We start from the raw sequence: 27,026 nt of genomic DNA on the forward strand, positions 1-27,026 counted from the left end.
CAAGACTGTAGACCTGGAAGTCTGCAGAGTAAGCACTGCTGTTCCATGCACTGTCCCCTCACCAAAGGCAGGACAGCTTACTAAACTCATGTTTGTTCACCACAGGATAGGGGAATAAATCAGTCATACAGAAATTTCAAATTATCATCATTTGTGCAATAAAGTTACACATCATTTTCAGGAAACATTACTGTTTTGAAATATCTTTAATTTATTATCTAGTCTCTAGATGCTTTTATGAATTTACAATAAGATTGGATATGATAAAGTAAAACAATTTTTTGTTAGAAAGGGAGACAAGCCCTAATATTTAGCCTTGAAAATGGGAGAGAGGGAGAGAGAATCCAGTAATAAAACAAAATCTATTGCTCCATGTATCAATAAGAAAACCATTTGGTGACAGTATATATTCCTCAGCCTTTTGCATCAACACACACATGATGGAATGTTCAAAAGGGCCCTGCAGAGGAAAAACAGGGCCTATGCAGTCACTGGGTCTTCCACAGGGATGAAGCAATTTGCATTTTTGAACATTCAAAAGTGCCATTATTAGGGCTTTGGATCAAATCTGCCTATTTTTCCTATGACCTAAAATGTAGTCAGGGATATTTTCAATAAGGAAATGAACTAATGATCAGCATCATCTCTGGATATGACTATGATTAATTGAGCAGTCTACAGTATATTTATCTGGTTCTCTTCTAACCAGTTAACTGCCACGCATCCAAAACAAAAACCATCCCCACACGCCATGATATTTTGAATTTAATTTAAAAAATTAATTTGCAATGAATAGTATAAAAATAAATATATTATATTACACATAATTCGGGTGTTCTTGAATATTTTTAGTTGAAAATTCTCACAAAAAATGATTTTAAAGCACCTATAGACACTTATGGCGTACAAAGGGTTAATGGGAATTCAGACCATTTGTACAATCAGCCCAAGCAAGAATCCTTCCATTTGGTGGAATAGTTTATTTGCCTAAAGCATTGATTATCTGTCATACATTAATCTGCCCAGAGACAGGAATGTTGGAAAGTGCCCGCATAAACCAGGGATTTGACATTAATCATGAAACTTTAATTAAAACAATAAATTTGTTACTGAAGTTACAGTAACAAAAGTGGGACTCCTTCATAAGTTGGTTATCAATCTAAAGATAATCAGAAATAGGCTGCAGACATTTCACCTCTTTCTCATCCTTGACCTACTGAGACCCATGAACCCTCTTCATCCTGTATTTTTAACTCTGGAAAGCCTGAAGATGTGCTCTGTAGAGGTCATGTACCATAAGCTGAATTTTTAATCAATCCAGGAACACACTGAGAACTCACTAAAGGTTTGTTAGGAATGGAAACTCTGATGATGTGGAAGGATTTCTTTAAAAATTTCTTCAAATTAATCATATATAGAGAGGAAAGCAGACCTCCCTGAGGTTTAAAGTAAGGTATGTGGGGAAAGTACATACATGTAGATACATACACATGTATACACACACACAGACATACACACACACTTCCTTGGTAAGAAAGCTAGTGGTACCCACAACTCTTAATTAAGACACAGGAAATGAGCAAGTCACAGAGAAACATAAGAGTGCAGCAGACAATAAGAGTTTCCAACACTAGGAAGCTCATCACCTGGGTACTAGGCACAATGGGAGAATGGCTTTGGATCAGATAGACATAGATTCACATCTGGAATCTGCCATTTGCCAGTTGGGGGATGCTGAGAGGGTAATGCTCTCTGGGTCCAACTTGCCTCATCTGTGAAATAGGTATAATAGCTAACCTCATAGGGTTATGAGGCTGAAATGAACAAAATAATGCATGCAAAATGTTTAGGAAGGTATGGCACAGAGTAAATGGCTGACTAATGGGGGTTGGAGGAGTAGTTTGAAGGCAACGTCACTTTGCCTTCAAAGAACAGGCTCTGGGTTTTGGGAAGCATCTTTCTGACCAAAGAAGAAAAATATTAGCTTTCTTTTCTTTTGTCAGAGAAATTGGGTAGAAACAAAGAGGAGAGAAAGGCACTAGAGAATAACTGAAGAACCCTCACTAAATGAGGGCAAGTCCACCCAATTCCACAGAGATGAGAAGGAAGCTTTCCAATGTCCCATGATTGCCCAAAGGCCACAATAACAACAGCAGCAAGAAAACATCAATGTCCATCAATGTGAATTTCTTTGTAACCAACATGCAGGCTTGTTTGGTCTTGGAATGAGCCCACTGGAGATTTCTGAATCCACTGAAAGCACACACCCTGCTTTGTCTATGATTACAATTATCTCCAAAGTGGCCTGAAGGCCATCATCATGCAGAGGACTCACACCTTGCGGAAAGCCAGTTAGCCACCGAGATGAGGAGGATGCAGAAGGATGATGAAAGATATAAAGACCAACGCTAACAAGTTAACAAGCAGCTCAGAGACATAATAAATGGGCCTGGTAGGGAAGACTATGTCAGAGTGTGAAGACATAGTGGAGAAGTGAGACATACAAAGCAGAGAAGTGAGACACCAACAGATATGAAACCAAGGGAGAGGGAAAATTGAAGAAGAACTGGGGAGACAGCAGGAAAATTTTAAAAAATTAATATAGGATCTTAAGTTTTTCTATCAGTGACTCTGAACATTCACCGTTTGAGCGTTGCCTTTTGGAAACTAAATGAAGAAACTAATTTAGGACTAAAAATATAGATTTTTTAAAAAAGAAAGTAAAAATGAAAACTGATTTAAGAATTTAAAAAATAAAAAAGAAGTCTTAGTCTGATTGAGAATTGAGTGTGGGGCCACTCAGGTCCCCTTTCCTTCAGAACCAGTGTTACTACCTGGCTAATGTTTCCTACTGACATTTCAAAATGAAACTTGAATTCTGCCGTTTGGTTTCCTTAATTACAGTTAGAATTTCAAACTACTCTGGCTCACATATCCCTCTAATTCAAACCACCTTATCTACTGCGACTGAGAAAAGTCTTGACCATTTGCTTTACTTTATATTCCACTTTGTAGCTGAACTATTTTTGTTTGTGTGTGAAATCTTTTTGGGATCAAATGCCATACCAACTTGTTTAGATAAAACCCTGCTAATTGTCAACATCTGAAAAGCAGAGGTCAGTGTCTCTGAAGAATATCACATGTCAGAGACGTGGACTGGACTCAAGCTCATACAAGCTGCTGCAGTCCTCCTCTGACCTCCTGTTTGGGTTCTTTACCGAGTTCAGGTTTCTGCACACAGCTGCTGTGGAGTGCAGCCGCTCTGCCAGCAAGGCAGTGGGGCACAAGGCTCCGCACTCCTAATCCTCCTCACATGTGTGAAGATTCACACTGGGAATGATTCTCTAAAAGAAGAGCACATGACCAACCCAGCTGCCTAAATGTACACAACTCTTTCATTTTGGGTTTTCTATTTTTTTCTATCTGCGCAGAGTAAAATGGCTAATAATCAGAGAGTCACAATACCCAGATGGAAAGTTTTAGTTATTTAGGGAAACACTAAATGACACCAGTAGTACCAATAGAAGCAATCATCTTCTACATGGAAGTACAGATACTTCTACCAGGTGCTTCAGGAGGAGAGGGAGAGAGAGAGAAAGGGAGGCAGAGTGATGTGGTGGAAAGGACAGGTAGCGAGTGAAGAGGGGAGAGACATGCCAGGACAAAAAGATATGTTTGGAATACTGAGCTCCTATGGAATGTGACCAGGAGAAATTCCATGGAAGCATTGATCTGTGTCCTCTTTCTGGGGAACAGGGCCCTAGTCTCTCTTCTACCAGGCCATCCACCCCTCTAGGCCCTCCGGCCACCATCTCTCTCACATCCCTTCCTTAGTTCTGTGCATGTCAACTCACTCCTCTTCTTTATACACTATATGATAGTTCTCTTTCACTTCTTATAAATACTCTCAAACACAAGTAAAATACAGAAAGCCAAACTGTTTATCAACAGATTAAGAACCTGGTCCCTGCACAGACAATATATGCCTAAAGCACGTTGTAGCCACTCACACAGGTCTTGATGTGCTACGGGCCACCTACGTGGCTGTGGCAGCAGGACCATACCCGGTGTGTCAATTCATCTACTTTATCATGCTCATCCTTCTGACAACTGCAAGCCAACCGGCTGGGAGAAGGCACTCACATGGAAGAACCTTTATGTATAATCCGCGAGGCGTCCAGCAGCTGATGCACTGGGCTGAGTCATACAGGGGCCTCCTTCCAAATGCTAAGGGCATAGAGCACAGAGGGGGACTTTACACCTACATCTGTCAATATTCCAAACTTGGGAACAAAAGTTTTGGTGGCAATGATATATGGAAATTAATGATTATAAAGGGCATAGGCAGGTTTGCGTTTGAATTCCGTGCTAGCTGTGTGGTCTTAGGGAAAGCTGCTTAATCTTTCAGAGCTGTTTCCTTGTAAGACAATATGATCTCCAGGTCTTGCCCAGACCTAAACTTCAATGACACTTACTTAGAATGGGCTAAATAACTGTTAGTTATCCTCCTATTTAAAAGAGAAGATAATTCTGTATAAAAGAAAAAATATAATTTATTACTCAAAGGAAATATAATTTTATGAACTGAAAAAAAGAACTGAATGAACAAGTTACTATAGTAATGACACTCACCCCAGTATAGATTCTCATTCACATCCACATTCCCATGGTGACATGGGTCAATGTAGTCAAATACCTCACAGTTAATATAGTGATTATTTAACATTTAAAGGGACTCATCTTTATTAGAAATTGAATCAAGATCACTTTTATATTGGTCAGTTAAGTTTACACAGATAAGCATTTGTTCCCTTCCCTGTCCCCAAATAAAAGTTGTTCTGCTCAAATTCGAACAGTTGATAAAAACAAGGTAAGTGGATTTTTTTTGTACCCAAAATGTTTTTGTTACCTGGTTTGAAGTAGAAAAATGCCTGTAAGATTGTGATTACTAGGAGTGACTTATTTTGGGAAGTTGGAAAGCTGAATATTTTTAAATATTTTTATTCTTTACTATGTATATATGAAATACTCAGATGGAAAAATGGTTGTTGTTCCATGTGTGAGGGCTCAGTCACCTGAGCACTTTCTAGGCCTGACAGAGCCCCCAGAGCAGAGGTACCTCCATGTGGTTGTCAGATAATGAGGTGGGCACACTGGGATCCTCTGAGGATCAACACAAGCAAACACAAAACTGGCAGTAGAGCAATAGGGGGAGATTAGGGACCATGGAGCCCACCTAAGTATAGAGCATGAAGCATTCACTCCACCCATCTACAGAGCTCTAGATATCCGAAGTAGCAGTTATTCTAGTTACCCTAGGAACTAAGCAAAATGAGAGTTATCTTTCCATTTTTCAGAGGAGGAAACTTTCTCCCCATGGCCACATGGGAGGGCAGAACCAATGCTATAACCCAGGTCCAGTCCCGAAGTACTCATTGATAATATTGGCATGTCCTGAAACAGCTTTCTTTCTAGTCTTCTTGCCACATAGTAAGATGGCCTTGAAGCCAGACAACAACCCCTACCATCCACTGCGGTTCCTCTCTGACCACCGTGGGTAAGGTGGAGAAGCCAGGGCAATTTTGGAAGGACAGAGTGTAAGTGAGTACTGTACCTAGGCAGAGAGCTGTACTGGCGCTGGGCCTGCTGGAAGCTCTCACGCTCCTCTTGCCGCTGGCGCTGCATCTGCACCTCCACGGACACCGAGTGCCTGCCACTCTGTGCCGGAGGTCGGGAGCTGGGCTGCAGGAGGAAAATGCAAAATAATTCACGAGAAGGGAATCACATCATTTCTTATAGACTGACTTAGAAACATTTGGAAAATTCTGTGAAATTAAAATAAAACCAACTGCAATTTTCTCAAGTTTGATAAAAGAGACATTTATCTAATTGCTCTTATGAGCCCCAAATATTGAATCATCTTAAATTTTAATTATGGCTTTAGAATGGTTAGAAATTGAGAGGTCAACCTTTCTAAGTCTTCCTAATGAGGCTTGACAAATTCAATGCCAAGTAAATAAATAAAATTGAAGGTTAGCTATGCTGGCAAATGTTTTCAATGGTTATGTATTTTAGTTTAACGGTAGGACGCAATAAAAGCTGATCCCCCTTTTCCTAAAGAATGACAGTTAAGGAGAGCATTATGCTAAGTGAAATAAGCCAGTCAATAAAGGAAAAATACCACATGATCTCACTCATTCATGGACAATAGAGACCATTATAAACTTTTGAACAATAATAGATACAGAGGCAGAGCTGCCTCAAACAGATTGTCAAACTGCAGCGGGAAGGCCGGGGAGGGTTGGGGGGCAGGAGGTAGTGGGGTAAGAGATCAACTAAAGGACTTGTATGCATGCATATAAGCATAACCAATGGACATAAGACACTGGGTGATAGGGGAGGCTAGGGGACTGTCTAGGGCGGGGGGATAAAATGGATACATACGTAATACCCTTTGTAATACTTTAAGCAATAAAAAATAAATAAATAAATAAATAAACAAAAAAAAAAAAAAAAGAATGACAGTTAAGCCCTGGCTGGTGTTCCTCAGTGGTCAGAGTCTCGGCCCAGCAGACTAAAGGGTTGTAGGTTCGATTCTGGTCAAGGGCACATACTTGGGTTGCAGGCTTGATCCCCAGCACCCAGTTGGGGCACATAAGGGAGGCAACCAATTGATGTTTCTCTCTCTGTGTGTCTCTCTGCTTCCCTTCCACTCAAAAAAAAAAAAAAATCAATGGAAAAAATATCCTTGGGTTAGGATTAAAAAAAGAGAGAGAGAGAGAGAGTTACATTTGAACCAAGTTTAGGTGTAACTACCTATTGTTAATCACATACAAGTGTCCTCTAGTCCAGGGATGGTAGCCAAATGGGGAATAAAAATGCTTATCAAATTAATAAACCTGAAAGCTAATAGCTACTTAAATTGGTTATAAGACAAGACGTTTTGCCTTAGTGATTAGGAAATGGCATTTTTACCTAGGCTAATTGTATCCTATAGAGCAGTGGTTTTCAACCTTCCTAATGCTGCGACACTTTAATACAGTTCCTCATGTTGTGGTGACCCCCAACCATAAAATTATTTTCGTTGCTACTTCATAACTGTAATTTTGCTACTGTTATGAATCATAATGTAAATATCTGATATGCAGAATGTATTTTCATTGTTACAAATTGAACATAATTAAAGCATAGTGATTAATCACAAAAACTATATGTAATTATATATGTGTTTTCCGATGGTCTTAGGCAACCCCTGTGAAAGGGTCGTTCGACACCCAGAGGAGTTGTGACCCACAGGTTGAGAACCGCTGCTATAGAGAAATGTTCAATCCTGCTGGCTAAATACTTTGGTCAGCAGTCATCTGCTGATTGTGCCTCTCGCTCAAATCAGATACTGGATGTATATACTGTGTTGCATAGATCTAGTCCTGTGCATGCTCTGGCTTCTCACTGGTTTGGCTTTTTGAAAAAATAGACAACAATGCCTCTAATGCTATAAACACCCCACGATGGTTTATCATAGCATCAATGGCTCACACTCTTAAATAATCCTTTTGGTGCATGCTAACCTCTGTTCCCCTTGGCGTCATGCAACAGGCATATTCTGAGTGAAGAATGTCTGTTAAAAACACATTATCGATTTTCTTTTAGAGTTGAAAGCCAATGGCAGACTTTGACTTCATAATAATTTTCTAAAATAATAGAGTTATAGCATTCATTTGGAGACCTGTAAGAAAACATGTGGGCCTGTTACTTAAACAATGTCTCTTGTAGTTGGCTTTTGTGTTAACAGAAGCAAGCATCATCTATTGTTCGCTCTCTGCCTGGCCAGCATTATCTTATTTATTGGTAAGCAACAATATGGCAATATACAGGACAAAATTTTCAAAGCATACTGGCACAGCCACTGAACATATTAAAAATATCCTGATACCAAAAAATGTGTGAAGATTACCCCAATTTCAACTAGTGGGTATTTATAGCCATACTCATAGGAACAAATGTGTGTCCACACACTCTCTCCACAACATGGGAGTCAACACATCAATGGTGCCTTTAGCAAGGAAAACACTTCACTGAATGAGTTCTGCTTATGCAAACAAAGCATCAACCAAGTGTTCATCAACTGCATTAGAGAAGACAAACATTTTCTTCCATTGCACTTGAAGAGGCTGGCCAAATAGAAAATGGAGCTGTTCTAGTGTTCACAGGGAATCCTGAGAGAAGCCACTGGACAGAGGGAAAGCAAAGCAAGAAAATACTACACAATATGCCTTCAAAAACAACCATATTTCCCTTTTCTTTTCACTCAGAATAAGTCATATACACATGTCAAGAAGCCTCGAAAGAGTTGGCATTCTGCAGCAAGATTTAGTAAACAGTTTCATAAGCTCATGCTGTTTGTAACACACAGCTGAGGAGATGTGAAAAGAAAATGCAAGGTCTTGTAGAAATTTCAGATGTATTTTTTTTTTAATCCTCACCTCCTGTATGCCCCCCAACAGGGGCTTGGGATCAAACCTGAACCCAGGGTGCATAACCTTGACCAGGAATTGAAACTACTACCCTTTAGCCTGTGGGCCAATGCTCCAGGGCATCAGGTGTACTTTTAAGTTGTTTCTACCAGAAGCCTGAAAATTTGATTCTGATAGAGGAAAGAAAAAAAAGTTGAAGGGCTTTTGTTTCCTCAAATGTGTGTTTTCTGATACCATTCATCTCAAACATTATGAGCAGCAAGCATCTAGTTGGATCTTGATGAACTTCAAACTGAAATTATTATGAGATGGGATCTGAAAACTTAAAAAAATGAGTGAATGAGTTTGGTATCAATATATTGACATAGTTCATACTATTGTGCTCACTATGATGAAATATGAATCTCAGGCTTACCATAATGTTTTACTCTATTTCTCTTTTCAGAGTATACAAAAGGGTAGGTTATTAAAAAGAATCACCCATATCTTTAAGATGAAATTTTATTGGGCCAGAGATTTCAAGGAAGATTGTATACATAACCAGCTTAAAGCAACAACTTACTAAGTCCATCTGGAAAGTTTCATACTTGGCCTTTCATACTTGGTTATAAAAAATAACCTCATTCATTATTTCAATGAAGATCTCATAAAAATGTAAATTGTGAGAATAAAAGTACAATCTACAATCCTGATTTTTCAATACTGTAGTTTTCCATGTGTAAGGCAGAAACAGAATAATGTATCGAGAGTCCCAAATTACAAAAACATAGACTAATATGAAGAGATATTTCGTAACCCTAGAGAGAAGTGTCTGTGTTAAAAAAAAAACCCAGCATTAACAGCTTTAACAAAAAAGTGACATCTATATAGGGAAACATGCAGGTAAAGCATACTTGGAAAAACTCTGGAGATTCATCAGATAACAAGGCAATAACTCTATTTCAAGAGAGCAAATTACAAATAACCCTGGTCTTCTTGCTGATGATATTGATGACAAGGTTTCCAAGACAATATGATAGAGGTTGCAAGATGAGATAATCCATGATTATCTACTACATAGTGTGCTGGAGGAGCATTATATGTGAATCTCTCCATTGCTGCTGCTTAAACCCCAGTGAAACTATGCACATTTTTTTTATAAGTTAGCTCCAAACTATTAGTCTTTATCATGATTATTAAAGAGGTACTATTTATACTATATAAAAATTATATAAAGCTTGAGAAAGCTACATAATTTTGGTGTCACTTACTAGTTTAAAACAAAAAAATATCTTCCATATAGTGTTTCACTAAATTAAGTCATTAACAAAGTATTCCTCTCATTTAAATAAAATCCCATTTTTCAAAATAAAAATAAACAATACAAAAAATTAAAATACAAAATCAAAACTGCTAATTCTTAGCACAAACTTACAATGTAAAATTGATCCTTTTATGACCTGGGCAAGATGGCTATGGATTAAATGTCAGAGCTACACTGACATTTTCCCAGGACCAAACTGGAATTACAATGAAAACACAGAAAAATTATCCTGAATTCTTAACTGGAGACTAGCTGGACAGAACCCTTATTACCAAGGACATTGTGTGTAAACAGCATAGAGACTGGTAGGAAGTGCAGATGTGCGAGGTCTGGTCAGGCTCCCACAGGCAACACCTGAATTTCTGGAGGGATATCACAGCTGTAGGAGGTTCTCCCTGAGAAGTCTAGGGTCTAAATGCCAAGCTGGGCTTTCCAGCTGAGAGCACCAGAACTGAGAAAGGTGACCATGTAACATCTGACTGTGAAAAGTAGCAGGGTTGCTTTCTACCAGGGAGAGACAGCTGGAAATGTAGGCACCCCCTTAAAGGGGCAACATACAAAATTTCATGAGCTGTCATTCAACTTGGGCTCTGGCAGAGTAAGGGAAGAGTGGAGTAGAGCTGTGTGAGGAGAATCCAGGGTGAGTGGCGCTGGGGATAGAGCTTGGAGAACAGTCACCTACATTCCTGTGCTGAGTCATTCCCCCATGCTGCAGAGGACATCATTCTCAGGAACCCCTTTACTATCCAGGCAGCTTGTGTGTGTGTGGGGGGGGGGGGCAGGGGAGGGGGTGCAACTGCCCTATCCATTGGAAAATGTCTTGCCTCACCATGTGAAGTTTTGGTTCCATTGTGGTCTATAACTTGAAGCTCATTAAATGACTAAGAATAACAATTGCCCTACAGGCAGAGGAGGAATCTCTGGGTGCTCTGAGTCTTTGCCTGATCTGCTTCTGGACCCAGGGCTAGGATAAGCAGATCATAATGTACTTCTTGGTCCTTTCCAAATGCAGCCAGCCCCAGCATAAAGAGCCACAAACTGTAATCCCAAACAGGGTACTCAGGACCAGTCACAACCAGTGTCTGACATTGTCCTGCACTAGATACCCTCCTAAAAGACCAGGAGTCAAAGCAGATCTACCTAATACATAGAAACAAACCCAAACAGTTGGCCAAAATAGGAAGACAAAGAAACAAGCCCCAAATGAAAGTACAAGAGAATTCTCCAGAAGAAGAGCTAAATGAAATGGAGATAATCAATTTATCAGATATACATTTCAGAGTAATGATTATAAAGAGGTTTAATAGCATGAGAAACGATATACAAACTATGAAAAATACCCAGTTGGAAATGAAGGATGACACAGCAGAAGTAAAGAATACACACTGGAAAAAATAAACAGAAAGTTAGAATAAGCTGAGAATCAGATCAGTGAATTAGAAGACAGGGCAGAAAAAAAAATCATTCAATCAGAGAACCAAAAAGGAAAAAAAAAACACAATTTTAAAACAGGAGCACAGTCTCAGGAAGCAGTGGTATAACATGAAATGTAACAATATGTGCAACACAGGAGTACCAGAAGGAGAAGAAGTGAGCAAGGGATAGAGAACCTATATGAGAAAGTAATGGCAGAAACCTTCCCTAACCTGGTGAAGGAAAGTCACACAAGTTCAGGCAGTATAGAGAGCCCTAAGAAAGAAGAACCCAAAAAGATCACACTAAGAAGGTACAAAGATTAAAATGCCAAAAAATTAAAGACAAAGAGAGAATCTTAAAGCCAGCAAGAGAAAAGCAAATTGTTCCTATAAAGGAGCTCCCATAAGGCTTTCAGCTGATTTCTCATCAGAAACTCTAGAGGCCAGAAAGGAATGGTATAAAGTATTCAAGGCAATGAAAAGCAAGGATCTGAATCCAATTCAACTCCATCCAGGAAGGCTATCATTCAAAATAGATGGTGGAATAATGATATTCCCAGAAAAAAAAAAAGTCTAAAAGAGTTTATAACCACCAGACCAGCATTGCAAGAAATGTTAAAGGGACTGCTATAATAAGATATATATATATATATATATATATATATATATATATATATATATATATATAGAGAGAGAGAGAGAGAGAGAGAGAGAGAGAGAGAGAGAGAAATATAGGTAAAAAGAATAAAAATAGCAATAAATAAGAACTTATCAATAATAATCTTAAATGTACATGGATTAAACACTCCAATAAAAAAACATAATGGATAAAATAAAATGAGCAATATATATGATGTCTACAAGAGACCCACCTCAGAACAACAGACTCACAGAGGATGAGAGTGAAGGGATGGGAAAAATTTTCCAGACAAATGAAAAAAAAACAAAATGCTGGGGTAGCAATACTCATAATCGGACAAAATAGACTTAAAAATGAAGGCCATAACAAGACATAATAAAGGCCACTACATAATACTGAATGGATCAATACAACAATAGGATAAAACTCTAGTAAACATATATGCACCCAAAATAGAAGCACTTAAATATATATTAAAAAAATTTTTTCTGGAGGACTTTAAGGGAGAGATTGACAGTAATACAGTCATAGTAGGGAACTTTAATACCCCATGATATTGATGGAATAGAACTTTCAGACCAAAAAAAAAAAAAAATCAACAAGAAAACAGTGAGTCTAAATGATACACTAGATCAGATGGATTTGACATTTATAGAACATTTCACCCCAAATCTGCAGGAAATACATTCTTCTCAAGTGAACATGGGACATTCTCAAATATAGATCACATGTAGGACACAAAACAAGTCTCCACAAGTCCAAGAAGATTGAAACCATATCAAGCATCTTCTCAGATAACATTGGCATGAACTAAAAATTAACTAAATAAAAATACTCAAAAACATTTAAACATATGGAGGCTAAATAGCATGCTATTAACCAATGAATGGGTTACCAATGAGACTAAGGAAGAAATGAATAACTTCCTGGAAACAAATAAAAATGAACACACAACAACAACAAATCTAGGGGACATAGTGAAAGCATTCCTGAGAGGGAAGTTCATAGCACTATAAACCTACCTCAAAAAAATAAGAAATTAATAATAAAACATCTAACCCTATAAATTAAAGAATTAGAAAAAGAACAATAAAAGCCCAGAATAAGTGTAAGGAAGAAAATAATAATAAAGAGCGGAAATAATTAACATAGAGATAAAAAAAATGCAATACAAAATATCAATAAAACCAAGACTGGTTCTTTGAAAAGATAAACAAGGTTGAGGAACCTTTAGACAGACTCATCAGAAACAAAGAGAGAGGACCCAAATAAATAAAATCAGAAACAAAAGAGGTGAAGTAACAACTGATGCCACAGAAATACAAATGATTGTAAGAAAATACTATGAGCAACTATATGCCAACAAATTGGACAACTTGGACGAAATGGACATATTCCTAGAAAAATACAGTCTTCCAAAACTGAATCAGGAAGAATTAGAAAACCTAAATAGGTCAATAACAACTTAGAAAATTGAAGCAAACAATCCAAGAGAAACACTTCCAAGCTCTTTTTACAAGCACTATCATAATTCCAAAACCAGATAAAGACATTACAAAGAAAGAAAATTACAGGTCAATATCCCTGATGAACACAGATACTAAAATCCTCAACAAAATATTAGAAAATTGAATCTAGCAATACATTAAAAAGATCACACATCATGACCAAGTAAACTTTATTTCAGGGATGCAAGGCTGGTACAATATTCACAAATCAATAAATGTTGTACATCAAACAAACTGAAAGACAAAAAATCACATGATCATATCAATAGATGCAGAAAAAGCATTCAACTAAATCCAACTGCCATTTTTTTGGTAAAAACTCTCAACTAAGTGGGAATAGAAGGATCAGACTTCAATATAATAAAGAATATATATGACAAATCTACAGCCAAAGTCATACTCAATGGGCAAAAACTAAAACCATTCCCCCTCAGAACAGGACCAAGACAGGGCTGTCCACTTACATCACTCTTATTAAACATAGTACTGGAAGTTCTAGCCACAGCAATCAGAAAAGAAGAAAAAATAAAAGGCATCCAAATTGGAAAGGAGGAAGTAAAACTGTCAATATCAAACATGATATTGCACATAGAAAACCCTAAAGACTCCACCAAAAAACTACTAGATTTAATAAATGAATTCAGCAAGGTTGCAGGATACAAAATTAACACCCAGAAATTGACAGCATTTTTATACATTAATAATGAACTCTCAGAAAGAGAAACTGAAAAAGAAAAATGACATTTACCACTACAACAAAAAAATTAAGATGCTTAAGAATAAACTTAACCAAGGAGGCAAAAGACTTGTACTTGGAAAACTATAGGATGTTGAAAAAAAGATAGAGGAAGATATAAACAAGTGGAAGAATATACCATGTTCATGGATTGGTAGAATTAACATCATTAAAATGTCTATACTACTCAAAGCAATTTATAGATTCAATTCAATCCTCATTAAAATACCTACCACATATTTCACAGATCTAGAACAAATACTCCACAAATTTATATGGAACTTAAAAAGACCCTGAAGAGCCTTAGCAATCTTGAGAAAAAGGATAAAATTGGAGGGACTTTAGACTGATCTGAAAAATGGCAGCCAAATAGGCAGACCTGTTTTGTACCTAGTCTCAGAGCCAGATTGGAAATGCAACTGAATTGGAGAACATTCACCTGGAATTACCAACTGAGTTCTAGCTGAGGAGGAGATTTATATCAAGGAAAACACTTGCAGACTGATTGGAAGGTTGAGGTTGCCAGAGGAGCTGACCCAGCTACCAGGGGCAGCAGGCTGGCAGGCTGAGAGGTTGGAGGGAACTCCAGGCTACAGGAGAGTCTGTCCCCTCAGAAAATAGAGGCCCAGAACACAGAGCACGAGGGTCGAGACCCGTAGTTCCTGTAACACCCAGATGTGAAAGGAGGCAGGGCTGCTGGCCACAGAGCCTGTTGGAGAGAAAGCTGCAGTTTTGTTGTTGTTAGTGGTGGTGGTGGTGGTGGTGGTGGTGATGGTGGTGGTGTGTGTGTATGTGTGTGTGTGTGTGTGTGTGTGTGTTTTCTCTAAACCCAGAGCCCAGGATTTTTCATTTGCAACTATTCACCCAAGGCTTTGGTGCAGGGAGGGAGATATGGACCTGAGGTACCTCAGGAGAGGCTAGGATGGGAAGCATTGTGGGGAGACTTGGTAAAACAGCAGCCAGGAGCATTTGATCATAGGCCCCCAAATGGAAAAGGCCACTTTTCCTGAGAGGACCCTAGCCTCTCCCAACAGCCAGAAGGAAAGTAAAGAGAAAAACCCTAGGTGATACAGCCCGCTCCACCTTCAGGAGCCCTGCATGCCACATCCTGCATTTTGAGCTTTTCAGAGGAAACAAAAGCAGAGGCCATACTTATGGCTTTGAACAGTCTTAGGGAGTCCTCAATGAGTGAATTGGAGGAGGGGCCATCCACTCCACCATCCTGAGAACTAGACTGATATTTCTATCACACAGAAGAACTAATAAAAACTCTAGGTTTCCAGCAGACCCCATTGGTCTCCATCCAAGGATCCCTGTGCAGCCAAGGGCAGAGTAATATTTTTGGGCCATTTGTGGAGGAGTAGCCTGGATAGGGAAACACACCCACCATCTTCCCTGAAAGCTAAACAGCACCTCCCCTGCCTAAAGCCCTTTCAGAAACAGACTTTTTGAGTGATTAAGATTGACAGAGGCAGGCAGAGGTGGAGCTCGGGGAGTCAGGGGAAGTTTGCTGACCCAGCCCTAGCCCCATGCTGCTAACAAACCTACTTAGAGGGCAAATTGGCCCCTCCTGCTTGCACCCAAGTCCTGTGGAGACAGATACAGCAGTGGATCACTTGGATCTTCAAGCAGGTTGCTAAAAGCCAAAAGACAGTGGCTGACAGTGGTTAGCACCTAAGTACCTAATAGAAAGCCCAGAATTGGCAGACAACAGAAGAGTGGGATCAAAGCGAACTCCCATGGGGCATTAAACTCGGCTGAAACAAATGCCACTTCACTTTTTTTTTAACTTAAAAAAAATTTCTCCTTTTTTTCTTTCCTTTTCTTTTTCCCCTCCCTCTTCTTTTGCTTTTTCCCAATTTTTTAATTTATCTTTTTTATATAGCTGCTTTATTAATTTGTTATTATTCTAGTCTCTGTTGTTTTGTTCGTATATCCCATTTATCACTAAAACAAAAAAAATTAAGATACTTAGGAATAAACTTAACCAAGAAAGCAAAAGGCGTGTACTTAGAAAACTACAGGACATTGAAAAAGAGACACAGTAAGATATAAACTGGAAAAGTATACCATATTCATGGATTGATAGAATTAACATCACTAAAATGTCCGTACTACGCAAAGCAATCTATAGATTACCCTATTAAAATACCAACAGCATATTTCATAGATCTAGAACAAAAACTCCAAAATTTTATATAGAATAAAAAAAAAACCCAAATAGCCATAATAATCTTGAGAAAGAAGAATAAAGTTGGAGGAATCACAATACCAGACATCAACTTATACTACAAAGACACTGTACACAAAACCACCTGGTACTGGCACAAGGACAGGCATATAGACCAATGGAACAGAACAGAGATCCCAGAAATCGACTCAATCCATTATGCTCAATTAATATTTGACAAAGGAGGCAAGAACATACAATTGAGTTAAGACAGTCTCTTCAATAAATGGTGTTAGGAAAATTGGATAGGTACATGAAAAAAATGGAACTAGACCACCAAGTTACATCATACACAAGAAAAAGCCTGAATGTATATCATGAAACCATAAAAATCATAGAATAAGACATAGGCAGCAACATCTCAGGCATCTCACGTTGCATAATTTTCACAAATAAATCTCCTAGGGCAAGAGAAACAAAGGAAAAAATAAATAAGTGGGACTATATCAAACTAAAAAGCTTCTGCACAACAAATGAAACCAGCAACAAAGTGAAAAGAGAGCCTACTGTATGGGAGAATATATTTGCCAATGATACATCTGATAAGGGGTTAATTTCCAAAATATATAAAATATACATACAACTCAACAATCCAATTAAAAAATGGACAGAGGACCTGAATAGATACTTCTCCAAAGAGGACATACATGAAAAAATGCTCAGTGTCACTAATCATTAGAGAGATGCAAATTAAAATGACAATGAGGTACCACCTCACACCTGCCAGAATGGCTTCCATCAATAAATCAACAAACAACAAGTGCTGGTGAGAATGTAGAGGAAAAGGAAACCTAAGTACACTGCTGGTGGGAATGCAGACTGGTGCAGCCACAATGGAAAACAGTGTGAAGCTTTCGCAAAAAAATTAAAAATGGAACTGCATCTGACCCGGTGATCCTATATCTGGGAATGTATCCTAAGAATCCACAAACACCAATCAGAAAGAATATCCGCACCGCTATGTTCATAGCAGTGCTATTTACAACTAGTAGCCCGGTGCACAAAATTCGTGCACATTAAAGGTAATTAATTAGAGGAAATATTTTAATATTGGTATTTGCCCTTTCTCTATAATAAAAGTATCAGAGATGAAAGGAAGTTAGTAAAATGTATATGGAAATAATACATAAATTTATTAATAAACAGTAACAAAATGATACAACAGAGGCATGATATAAAAACGACAAAAGCATGATATGAAAACAACAAAAACATGATATAAAAACAACAGTGATGCAAACAATGACTGATAAAGTGATTAAACTTATTCTAATATCTCCCTGTACACCAAAGTAAAAGTAAAAACACTTTCAGAGTGCTTGACTAATTTCCCTTGTGATGAAGTATTTACAACTTTAACTTTAACATCACAAGCTCTTCGAACTCGAGAGAAAGCAACATATAACTGACCATGTGCGAAAATGGGTTCAGGTAGGAATATGCCTACTCTGTCTAGAGTTTGTCCTTGTGATTTATTAATAGTCATCACAAATGCTGGCATCACAGGAAACTGTTGTTGAATTAACTTAAATGGGAGGCCAGTGTCAGACGGGGACAAATCAATTCTTGGATTCAGAACAATCTCTCCCTCTGCGGAGCCTGTTAATACTTCAGCTTCAATAATGTTAGGTCGTAATCTTTTCATAATAAATCTAGTACTATTACAAAGACCCCATTCACTATTAAGATTTCTAAGTAGCATTATGATTGCACCCACTTTCAATTTTAATTTATGACACAGCATTCCCGAAGGAGTAATACTATTAAGAAATTCAATGGGAAAATTTTCCTTTTCAGCATCATCTATTGAATCAATGGAATCATCACTCAAATATGTGTGAAAATCTCCATCGAGTATATCCAAATTTTCTTCATTTAATTTTTGAACATGCTCATTTTTTGGACAAAGAATTGCATGTTTAGATATATTTTTAATATTATCTATAGATATAGTATTTCCAAAGGTAGCTTCAATAATAGATCCATTACAAATCATTTCATAGGGGATTTCAATAATATCCATTCCTAAATGAAAACTGCTATCAAGTTTGCCATCTCCAAGTTTTACTAACCATTCACTATAAGCAGAATCCTCTGATCTCATATTTGTTTTAAGAGACAACTTTCTGAAACATCCCCAAACACTACAGTACTTTAAACTCATTTGTACTATGGCATAGCATGCAGTACAATACTGACACATTGTTGAAAATCCCCTCGGAGAAGGAGAACTTTCCCACCAAATGCAACATTCAAATTCATAATTTCTCTTAGTAATCTGTCCATGGCGTTTATAGCATGACTGGATGCTATGGTGCTTTCATCAATAATGAGAAGTTGGGCCTTTTTAATAGTTTTAGCAATTTCACTCTTTATATCAAACCTAGAAATTGAAGTTTCATTTAATGGAATTAGTAATTTATATTGGGAATGAAAGGTGCTTCCACCGAGAAGTAAATTTGCGGCAATTCCTGTAGGCCCTGTGGGTAAAACAGAACCACCACAACCTCTAATACAATGTATTAAAACTTCATAAAGATATGTTTTTCCACTACCACCTGGACCATCCAAGAAAAAGCATTTGGGGTGTACAGTTTGATCTTTGATGGCTGAAGTTATAGTCTGAAAGGCAGCTTCACCTCAGCGCTGGGCAGGCCTGGGAGTGCCTCCGTTGGGGGCAGAAGTCCCCCTGCCCCCCCCCCCCCCAGCTCCTGTGCATGCACAAGCCTGGGCGTGAGTCAGACACTGTATTGCCTGCTTCACCTCAGTGCTGGGCATGGACACAAGCAGGCAGGGTTACGTCCCAGGTCAGGGATGCAGGCAGGCAAGTTCACCTCAGTGCTGGGAGAGACATTAGCATTGGGCAGGCCTGGGCATGCCCCCACTGGGGGCGGAAGTCCCCACCCCCGCCCCCCAGCTCCTGTGCGTGGGCAACACTTTGATCGTCGTAACTCGGACACCATCACGGACAAATTAGCATATTCCCTCTTTATTATATGGGATAGCTAAATTCTGGAAACAGCCCACGTGGCCATCAGTTGATGAATAGATTTAAAAAGCAATAATATGTTTACACAATGGAATACTGTACAGCTGCAAAAAGGAAGGCTCTCTTATCCTTTGAGACAGCATGGAGGGACCTGGAGGGTATTATGCTAAGCGAAATAAGCTAGTCACTGAAAGACAAGTATCACATGATCTCACTTATATGTGGAATCCAATGAACAAATTAAACTGATGAACAAAATAGATTCAGAGACCTGTGAACATGGAACAGAGTGACAAATCTCAGAGGGAAGTGGATGGGGGACAGGAAGAGATTAAACAAAGAACTTACATATATGCATGTATGAATAGTCTATGGACAGACATTAGTGTGGGTAAGTTTTGAGGAGGGATGGAAGTGGGGTGGAGGAGGTCAATGTGTTGAAAAAAGGAAACAACTATAATACTTTCAACAATAAAGATAAATTTTTAAAAACCTGCTTGCAGTTGATAGATTAAAGAAAGAACAAAAATAAATATAGTACAAAGTTTCAGTACTAATGAGAACTAGGTAATATAAGATTTTTAAAGGTTAATATAAAAGTATACATGTCCCTTATGAAATAAAATCCATTACTTTTTATTAATATTTACATAAAATATTCAATAATTTTAAAATACTCTGAATAACAAAAGATGTTCAAGTTTCCACATATGTGCAACAGCATGTATAGAAAACAAAAATAGAATACACAGAGTGCATGTGCTTTGCATCAACACCTATTGTGAAGGTGATGATGAGAATGATGAGACTGGCAATAGCAGAAAGAATATTGATATCCCCTTGAGATCTATAATTTTTATTTTAGCAATTCAAATGTGCTGTAACCCTAATATTCTGGTATAATAATGGTAATTTAGAGAGGATAAAAATAATTTTATGCCACTGAATCATATAAAGAGTATCAATAGTTTACTCTGTTTAAAAGTGGGCATTGCTATTATAGGTCATTATTTCCTATAGTAGACTTTTTTTTTTATCATTTTAGTCCAACATTAACTTTTGGCTATCAATCTTGTCTTCCCAGCCCACATCTACTCCATTATCCACTATATTTAGACAACTATTGATTGAACTCTTATAGGTTCTGAATGTTGAAAAGCTTATTTGCTACTAATAATGTAATGGTTGAGAAATCTGCAGAGCATGCCAATTTCCCTCATAACGTTTTTATAAACACATGTTTTGGTTTTAATATAGTACTACTGTCTTCATCTCGTCTTTCCCAACCAGTGTTTGGATCTATTTCCCCCCATTTTAAGTAGCAGCTGCATGGAAAACAAAGGGGTGGCTCTACACATACAAATATACCCACTCTGGTGCAGCAGGCTCACAGGCTAAAGCAGCCTCTGAAGGCTCTGCCACTGGCATGGCCCACGGGTCTTGGAGGCTTTGCCCAGCTGGATGGGGTCAGGGCTACAAGAATAGGGGACAGCTTTGCAGCAGCACAGAAATTTGTGCCATGACTAAAGGGTACCCCTTTGCTGCAAGAATGGCTTTTTCCAGGTCAATTTCTAAGGGAGGTGACTTGTACCCAAACTGAACTAGAGCAATACTACTGCAAAGCTGTCAACCAAGAAGTCATTTTTTGAGTTAAAGTATGGATACTCACTGTAAGGAAATGAGAGCACATACATTTGAAGTCTTAAAAAAGATGAAAACAAAAAGGAAAACATATTTTTTCAAATTCCCCAGGTGTAGGGAAGGCAATCTAGGAGTGCTGGGTGGCTGTTGGCTGTGTACTGTAGATTGGCTCTCTAATTTCAGCAGGCAAAACTCTACAATGGTAAGAGAAGCCATTCAAAGTCCAAGAAGATTTTTTAAAATGTATTTAAAGACAGACAGCTAGGAAGAAAGCTTGGGGAGAAGAGGATATTCACATTGCATTGGATCAATTTTCTATCTGAAGGACTAAACTACTCTCAGTCATTACCAACCTGGGATGGGAAGGATTTAGCAACATAGCTATTAAAGGCTCCATTATCCCATCTATCAGTCCTCTCAGCCAGCAAGTCTCCTTGTGGGCAGTACTCAAGTGTCTGCAAAGTTGAACAGCATACTATACTTATGTCTGCAGCCTGGAATTTAATTCTTTTAAAAGCAACACTAAGTCCTTCCCTATCTGAGCTCTGTGATAATAACCCTAACCTCGGCCACTGTTCCATTAACTTAGGGAAGATTTAAAGCAACTTGCTGCTTTACTTAAGTTGCACCTGGCACTACGTGGGGAAGAAGTTGCTTTTTCTGATCCTTCTCTTACTCAGCTTGGGAGAGAATTCAGTTCAATTATGGAGCTAAGGAAATTTTCTGGGCCTCTGCTCCTCTAAAGACCTTTTGTGCCACAAATCAGCTCCCTCAGGCCCAAACATTATTTTGAACAAAAGCCCAGAAACAGGTGCATTCCATAGAGTTTAGAGAGAACATTTTGAAAATGGTTGAATTGAAAAAGGCTCCTCGGATGAATTTTCCACATATCTCTCTCTGTATGTAAAGTAATCGGATTGGATATTTTTCTGTGTGACACATCTGGTTGCACTTTGTGTGGGGGCATTTCTAACAAGCATGGCAATTTCAACTAATATGGTTTAAGCTGTACACAGTGTGAAGAAGAGCTTGTGGTTCCTTAAAACTAAAATGATTCTCAACCTTTCCAAACATAGTGACCTGTCAAGGTCAAAACACATACGGGAAAAGAAAAAAGATTCAAAATACTCAAAGCTCAGTTTGTAAAACACATAATAAATATCATATACTAAGCTACATTTAGAATAAGCAAGCAGCTCTTATTAGGGTAACAATGAGAATTGGTATGAAAATTAATACATTAAGTAGAATTATAGTCACTTGAAGCTCATTTATATGACAAGTAAAATGGAGAGTATACTGCAAAATACCAATTGTTTGAAAACAAAATAAATAAATAAAAAAAAGGTTAACTTCTGACCCCACAATTTAGGAAATTATTCCATTCCTAAAGTAATCAGTCTGTCATCCAAATAATTCCCTTCTCATTAATTACAGGAAGTGATAACTACACGCCAAATTTTCTGTCTAAAGTTGCTATGACATTTTGCTATACAATAATTTGGCTCATGACTTTCAGTAGTTGCATTTCTAAATCCACAAGATTTTGTCAAACATTTTTCTTAATATGATTGTTCATATTAAGTAGATAATATAGAAACATACTCACAGTCCCCATTCAAACAAATAAAAAACACAAAATGAATATCAAATCTTTTCCACATCTCCCAGTGAAAAACATCTAGAGCTAAGAGTAGGAAATGTTCCTTTAGCCTAAAACAAACTTGGAGGTGAAGCATGTGGATACAATGTCACCAACCAGAAATAAATCCAATTAATCTTGGTTACCAAAGAGACCTTTCTCTATTTCTCAAAGTTATCCATTTAAAATGTATTCTAACAGCCCAAGTGCCCATCAGCAGATGAGTGGATAGAAAAACTGTGGTACATTTACACAATGGAATACTACACAGCAATAAAAAAGAAGGAACTCTTACCATTTGCAACAGCATGGACAGACCTGGAGAGTATTAGGCTAAGCAAAATAAGCCAGTCAGAGAAAGATAAGTATCACATGATCTCACTCATATATGGGCTCTAATGAACAACATAAACTGGTGAACAAAATAGATCTAAAGACATAGAACCATGAGCAGACTGATGAATTTCAGAGAGAAGGTGGGGCGGAGAGGACTGGAGGGGGAGAAATTAACAGGATGCTTATGTGCAAATATGCATGGCCCACAGACATAGACAATAGTGTGGCAAAGGCTTGGGAGTAGTGGGTGCAGGGTGAGGGGGTCAATGGGGAAAAAAAGAACCACAAAACGGACATCTGTAATACTTTCAACAATAAAGATAAAATTTAAAAAATAAAGTAATTGTTGACAGATATCTAAAAAAATAAAATAAAACAGCTGAAGAAAGAAAAAAAAAGTATTCTAACTTCAAAGAGGTGTTATTTCAGGTCTCCCTGATCACCAACAACTGATTTGGTGTGGTTGTTCTGTGCTTAATAGTCTGTGCATAACCTTATCACAAACTGAACAAAGAGTTCTAAGGGTATTCTTTTTTCTCATCTTTCTGTTCCAGCACTGAACCCAATGACCAGAACACAGGAAGCACTCAAGAAACTTCATGAATTACATAATCTATCTATATACATATATATATCTATATATACCTATATACTATATAATAAAAGGGTAATATGCAAATTGACCCTAACAGCAGAGTGACTGGGAATCACTGGTCACTATGACACACACTGAACCACCAGGGGGCGGACGCTCAATGCAGGAGCTACCCCCTGGTGGTCAGTGTGCTCCCACAGGGGGAACTCTGCTCAGCCACAAGCCAGGCTGACGGCTGCCAGTACAGCGGTGGTGGCGGGAGCCTCTCCCGCCTCCTCAGCAGCACTAAGGATGTCCAACTGCATCTAGGCCTGCTCTCCGCTGGGAAGTGGACATCCCCTGAGAGCTCCTGGGCTTCCAGAGGAATGTTTGACTGCCAGCTTAGGCCCGATCCCCCAGGGAGCTGGCCTAAGCCAGCAGGTGGTCATTCCCCGAGGGGTCCAAGACTGTGAGAGGGCACAGTTCAGACTGAGAGACCTCCCTGAGTGCACACATTTTTGTGCACTGGGCCTCTAGTCCTATCTAATAAAAGAGACACATGGTAATTAGCATACGACCGCTACCCTTCCCATTGGCTAATCAGGGCAATATGCAAATTAACTGCCAGCCAAGATGGTGGCCGGCAGCCAGGCAGCTTAAACTGAACATGATGCTTGCTTGCTTCAGTGATGGAGGACTGCAACATTCCCCGCCTGCCTTGCCGGCCTCTGAGCCTGCAGTTTCAAACATTGTAACAAATATAAATGCTAAACAAAACCCCAGAAACCAGCTTTCAGTGAGCTGGGATCTCAGAGCTGGAGTTGATACAGAGTTTCGATTATAGAACCTAAACAAACCAGATACCTGCTTTCAGCAGCTGAGGCCTCAGAGCTGGAGCCAGGCTAAAGCTGGCCCAGAATAAAAAAGAAAAAAAGAAAAAAAGGAGCAGTTGGGAGCTTCAGTCACCTGCCAGCCTGAAAACAGCCCTCAGCCCCTCACCCAGACTGGCCAGGCACCCCAGTGGGGACCCCCACCCTGAAGGGTGTGTGACCAGCTGCAAACAGCCATCATCCCCTCATTCAGGCTGGCCAGGCACCCCAGTGGGGACCCCCACCCTGATCCAGGACACCCTTCAGGGGAAACCAGCCAGCCCCCATCCATGCACCAGGCCTCTATCCTATACAGTAAAAGGGTAATATGCCTCCCGGCACCGGGATCAGTGTGACAGGGGGCAGTGCCCAAACCCCCTGATCGCCCTGCGGCTGTGTGTGACAGGGGGCGGGGCCCCAACCCCCTGATCAGCCCTGTTCTGTGCTGGATAGAGGGGAGCTCCCCAACCCCCTGATCGGCCCTTCTCTGTGTGTGATAGAGGGTGGCGCCCCAACGCCCCCCCTCCCCCAATGGGCCCTGCTCTGTGTGTGATGGGGTAGAGCCATAACCTCCCCATCGGCCCTGCCCTGAGTGTGACAGTGGCGGCACCCCAACCCCCTGATCGGCCCTGCTCTGTGTGTGACAGGGGGTGGTGCCCCAACTCCCATATCGGCCCTACTCTGTGAGTGACAGGGGGGAGCTCCTCAACCCCCTGGTGGGCCCTGCTCTGTGCGTGACAGGGGGGAGCTCCCCAACCCCCTGATCGACCCTTTTCTGTGCATGACAGGGGGAGCTCCCCAACCCCCTTGTGGACCCTGTTCTGTGCGTGACAGGGGAGAGCTCCCCAACCCCCTGATTGGCCCTGCTCTGTGCATGACAGGGGGTGGCGCCGCACCCTCCCCATCGACCCTACCTTGAGTGTGACAGGGGGCTGTGCCCCAACCCCCTAATCGGCCCACCCTGAGTGTGACTGAGGGTGGCATCGCAACCTCCCAATCCGCCCTGCTCTGTGCATGACGGGGGGCGGGGCCTCAAGTCCCCAATTGGCCCTGCTCTGAGCCCGACCAGGGGCTGCACCTAGGGATTAGGCCTGCCCTCTGCCATCCGGGAGCAGGCCTAAGCCAGCAGTTCGTTATGTCCCGAGGGTTCCCAGACTGCGAGAGGGCACAGGCCAGGCTGAGGGACCCCCCCGCCCCCCCGAGTGCACAAATTTTTGTGCACCGGGCCTCTAGTCCTATCTAATAAAAGAGAAACATGGTATTTGGCATACGACCGCTACCCTTACCATTGGATAATCAGTGAGATATGCAAATTAACTGCCAGCCAAGATGGCGGCCGGCAGCCAGGAAGCTTGAAACTAACATGAGGCTTGCTTTCTTCAATGACAGAGGACTGCAATATTCCCCGCCAGCCTTGCCGGCCTCTGAGCCTGCAGTTTCAAACATTGTAACAAATATAGATGCTAAACAAAACCCCAGAAACCTGCTTTCAGCCGGCTGGGATCTCAGAGCTGGAGTTGATACAGAGTTTTGATTATAGAACCGAAACAAACCAGATACCTGCTTTCAGGAGCAGAGGCCTAAGAGCTGGAGTCTCAGAGCTAAAGCTGGCCGAGAATAAAAAAGAAAAAGAAAAAAAGGAGCAGTTGGGAGCTTCAGTCCCAGCCTGAAAACAGCCCTCAGCCCCTCACCCAGACTGGCCAGGCACCCCAGTGGGGACCCCCACCCTGAAGGGTGTGTGACCAGCTGCAAACAGCCATCATCCCCTCATCCAGGCTGGCCAGGCACCCCAGTGGGGACCCCCACCCTGATCCAGGACACCCTTCAGGGGAAACCAGCCAGCCCCCATCCATGCACCAGGCCTCTATCCTATACAGTAAAAGGGTAATATGCCTCCCAGCACTGGGATCAGCGGAGCTGAGAGGCCTCCCGGCACCAGGATCAGTGTGACAGGGGGGCAGCGCCCAAACCCCCTGATTGCCCTGCGGCTCTGTGTGTGACAGGGGGCGGGGCCACAACCTCCCTATCAGCCCTGCTCTGTTCGTGACAGGTGAAGGCACCCCAACCCCCTGATCGGCCCTGCTCTGTGCCTGATAAGGGGGAGCTCCCCAACCCCCTGATCACCCTGCGGCTCTGTGTGTGACAGGGTGAGGCGCCCCTACCCCCTCACCCCATGGGCCCTGCTCTGTGTGTGACGGGGTAGAGCCATAACCTCCCCATCGGCCCTGCCCTGAGTGTGAGAGTGGCGGCGCCCCAACCCCCTTATCGGCCCTGCTCTGTGGGTGATAGAGGGCGGTGCCCCAACCCCCCCGCCCCCAACGGGCCCTGCTCTGTGTGTGATGGGGTAGAGCCATAACCTCCCCATCGGCCCTGCCCTGAGTGTGACAGTGGCGGCGCCCCAACCCCCTGATCGGCCCTGCTCTGTGGGTGATAGAGGGCAGCGCCCCAACCCCCTGATCCGCCCTGCTCTGTGTGTGACGGGGCAGTGCGCCAACTCCCCTATTGGCCCTACTCTGTGAGTGACAGGGGGGAGCTCCTCAACCCCCTGATCGGCCCTGCTCTGTGCGTGACAGGGGGCAGCGCCCCAACCACCTGATTGGCCCTGCTATGTGCATGACACAGGGTGGCGCCACAACCTCCCCATCGACTCTGCCTTGAGTGTGACAGGG

General features: G+C 40.7%; 1 protein-coding gene and 1 long non-coding RNA gene across 23 annotated transcripts in view; one reads left to right on the plus strand and one right to left on the minus strand.

The window, feature by feature from the left end:
- The window catches only part of LOC132211217 (uncharacterized), a 1,824,365-nt gene that overhangs the window by 1,601,498 nt on the left and 195,841 nt on the right, over positions 1 to 27,026 (plus strand). The gene's annotated exons all lie outside the window — the stretch shown is intronic.
- PARD3 (par-3 family cell polarity regulator) overlaps positions 1 to 27,026 on the minus strand; it is a 780,879-nt gene that overhangs the window by 2,609 nt on the left and 751,244 nt on the right. For all 22 annotated transcript variants that reach the window (XM_059655793.1, XM_059655831.1, XM_059655947.1 and 19 more), the window contains one exon: positions 5,615 to 5,742. In XM_059655793.1, the coding sequence (XP_059511776.1) occupies positions 5,615 to 5,742 (128 nt within the window). The remainder of the gene's footprint in view (positions 1 to 5,614; positions 5,743 to 27,026) is intronic.

Source organism: Myotis daubentonii, chromosome 1 (assembly GCF_963259705.1).
Source record: "Myotis daubentonii chromosome 1, mMyoDau2.1, whole genome shotgun sequence".
Lineage (NCBI taxonomy): Eukaryota > Metazoa > Chordata > Mammalia > Chiroptera > Vespertilionidae > Myotis > Myotis daubentonii.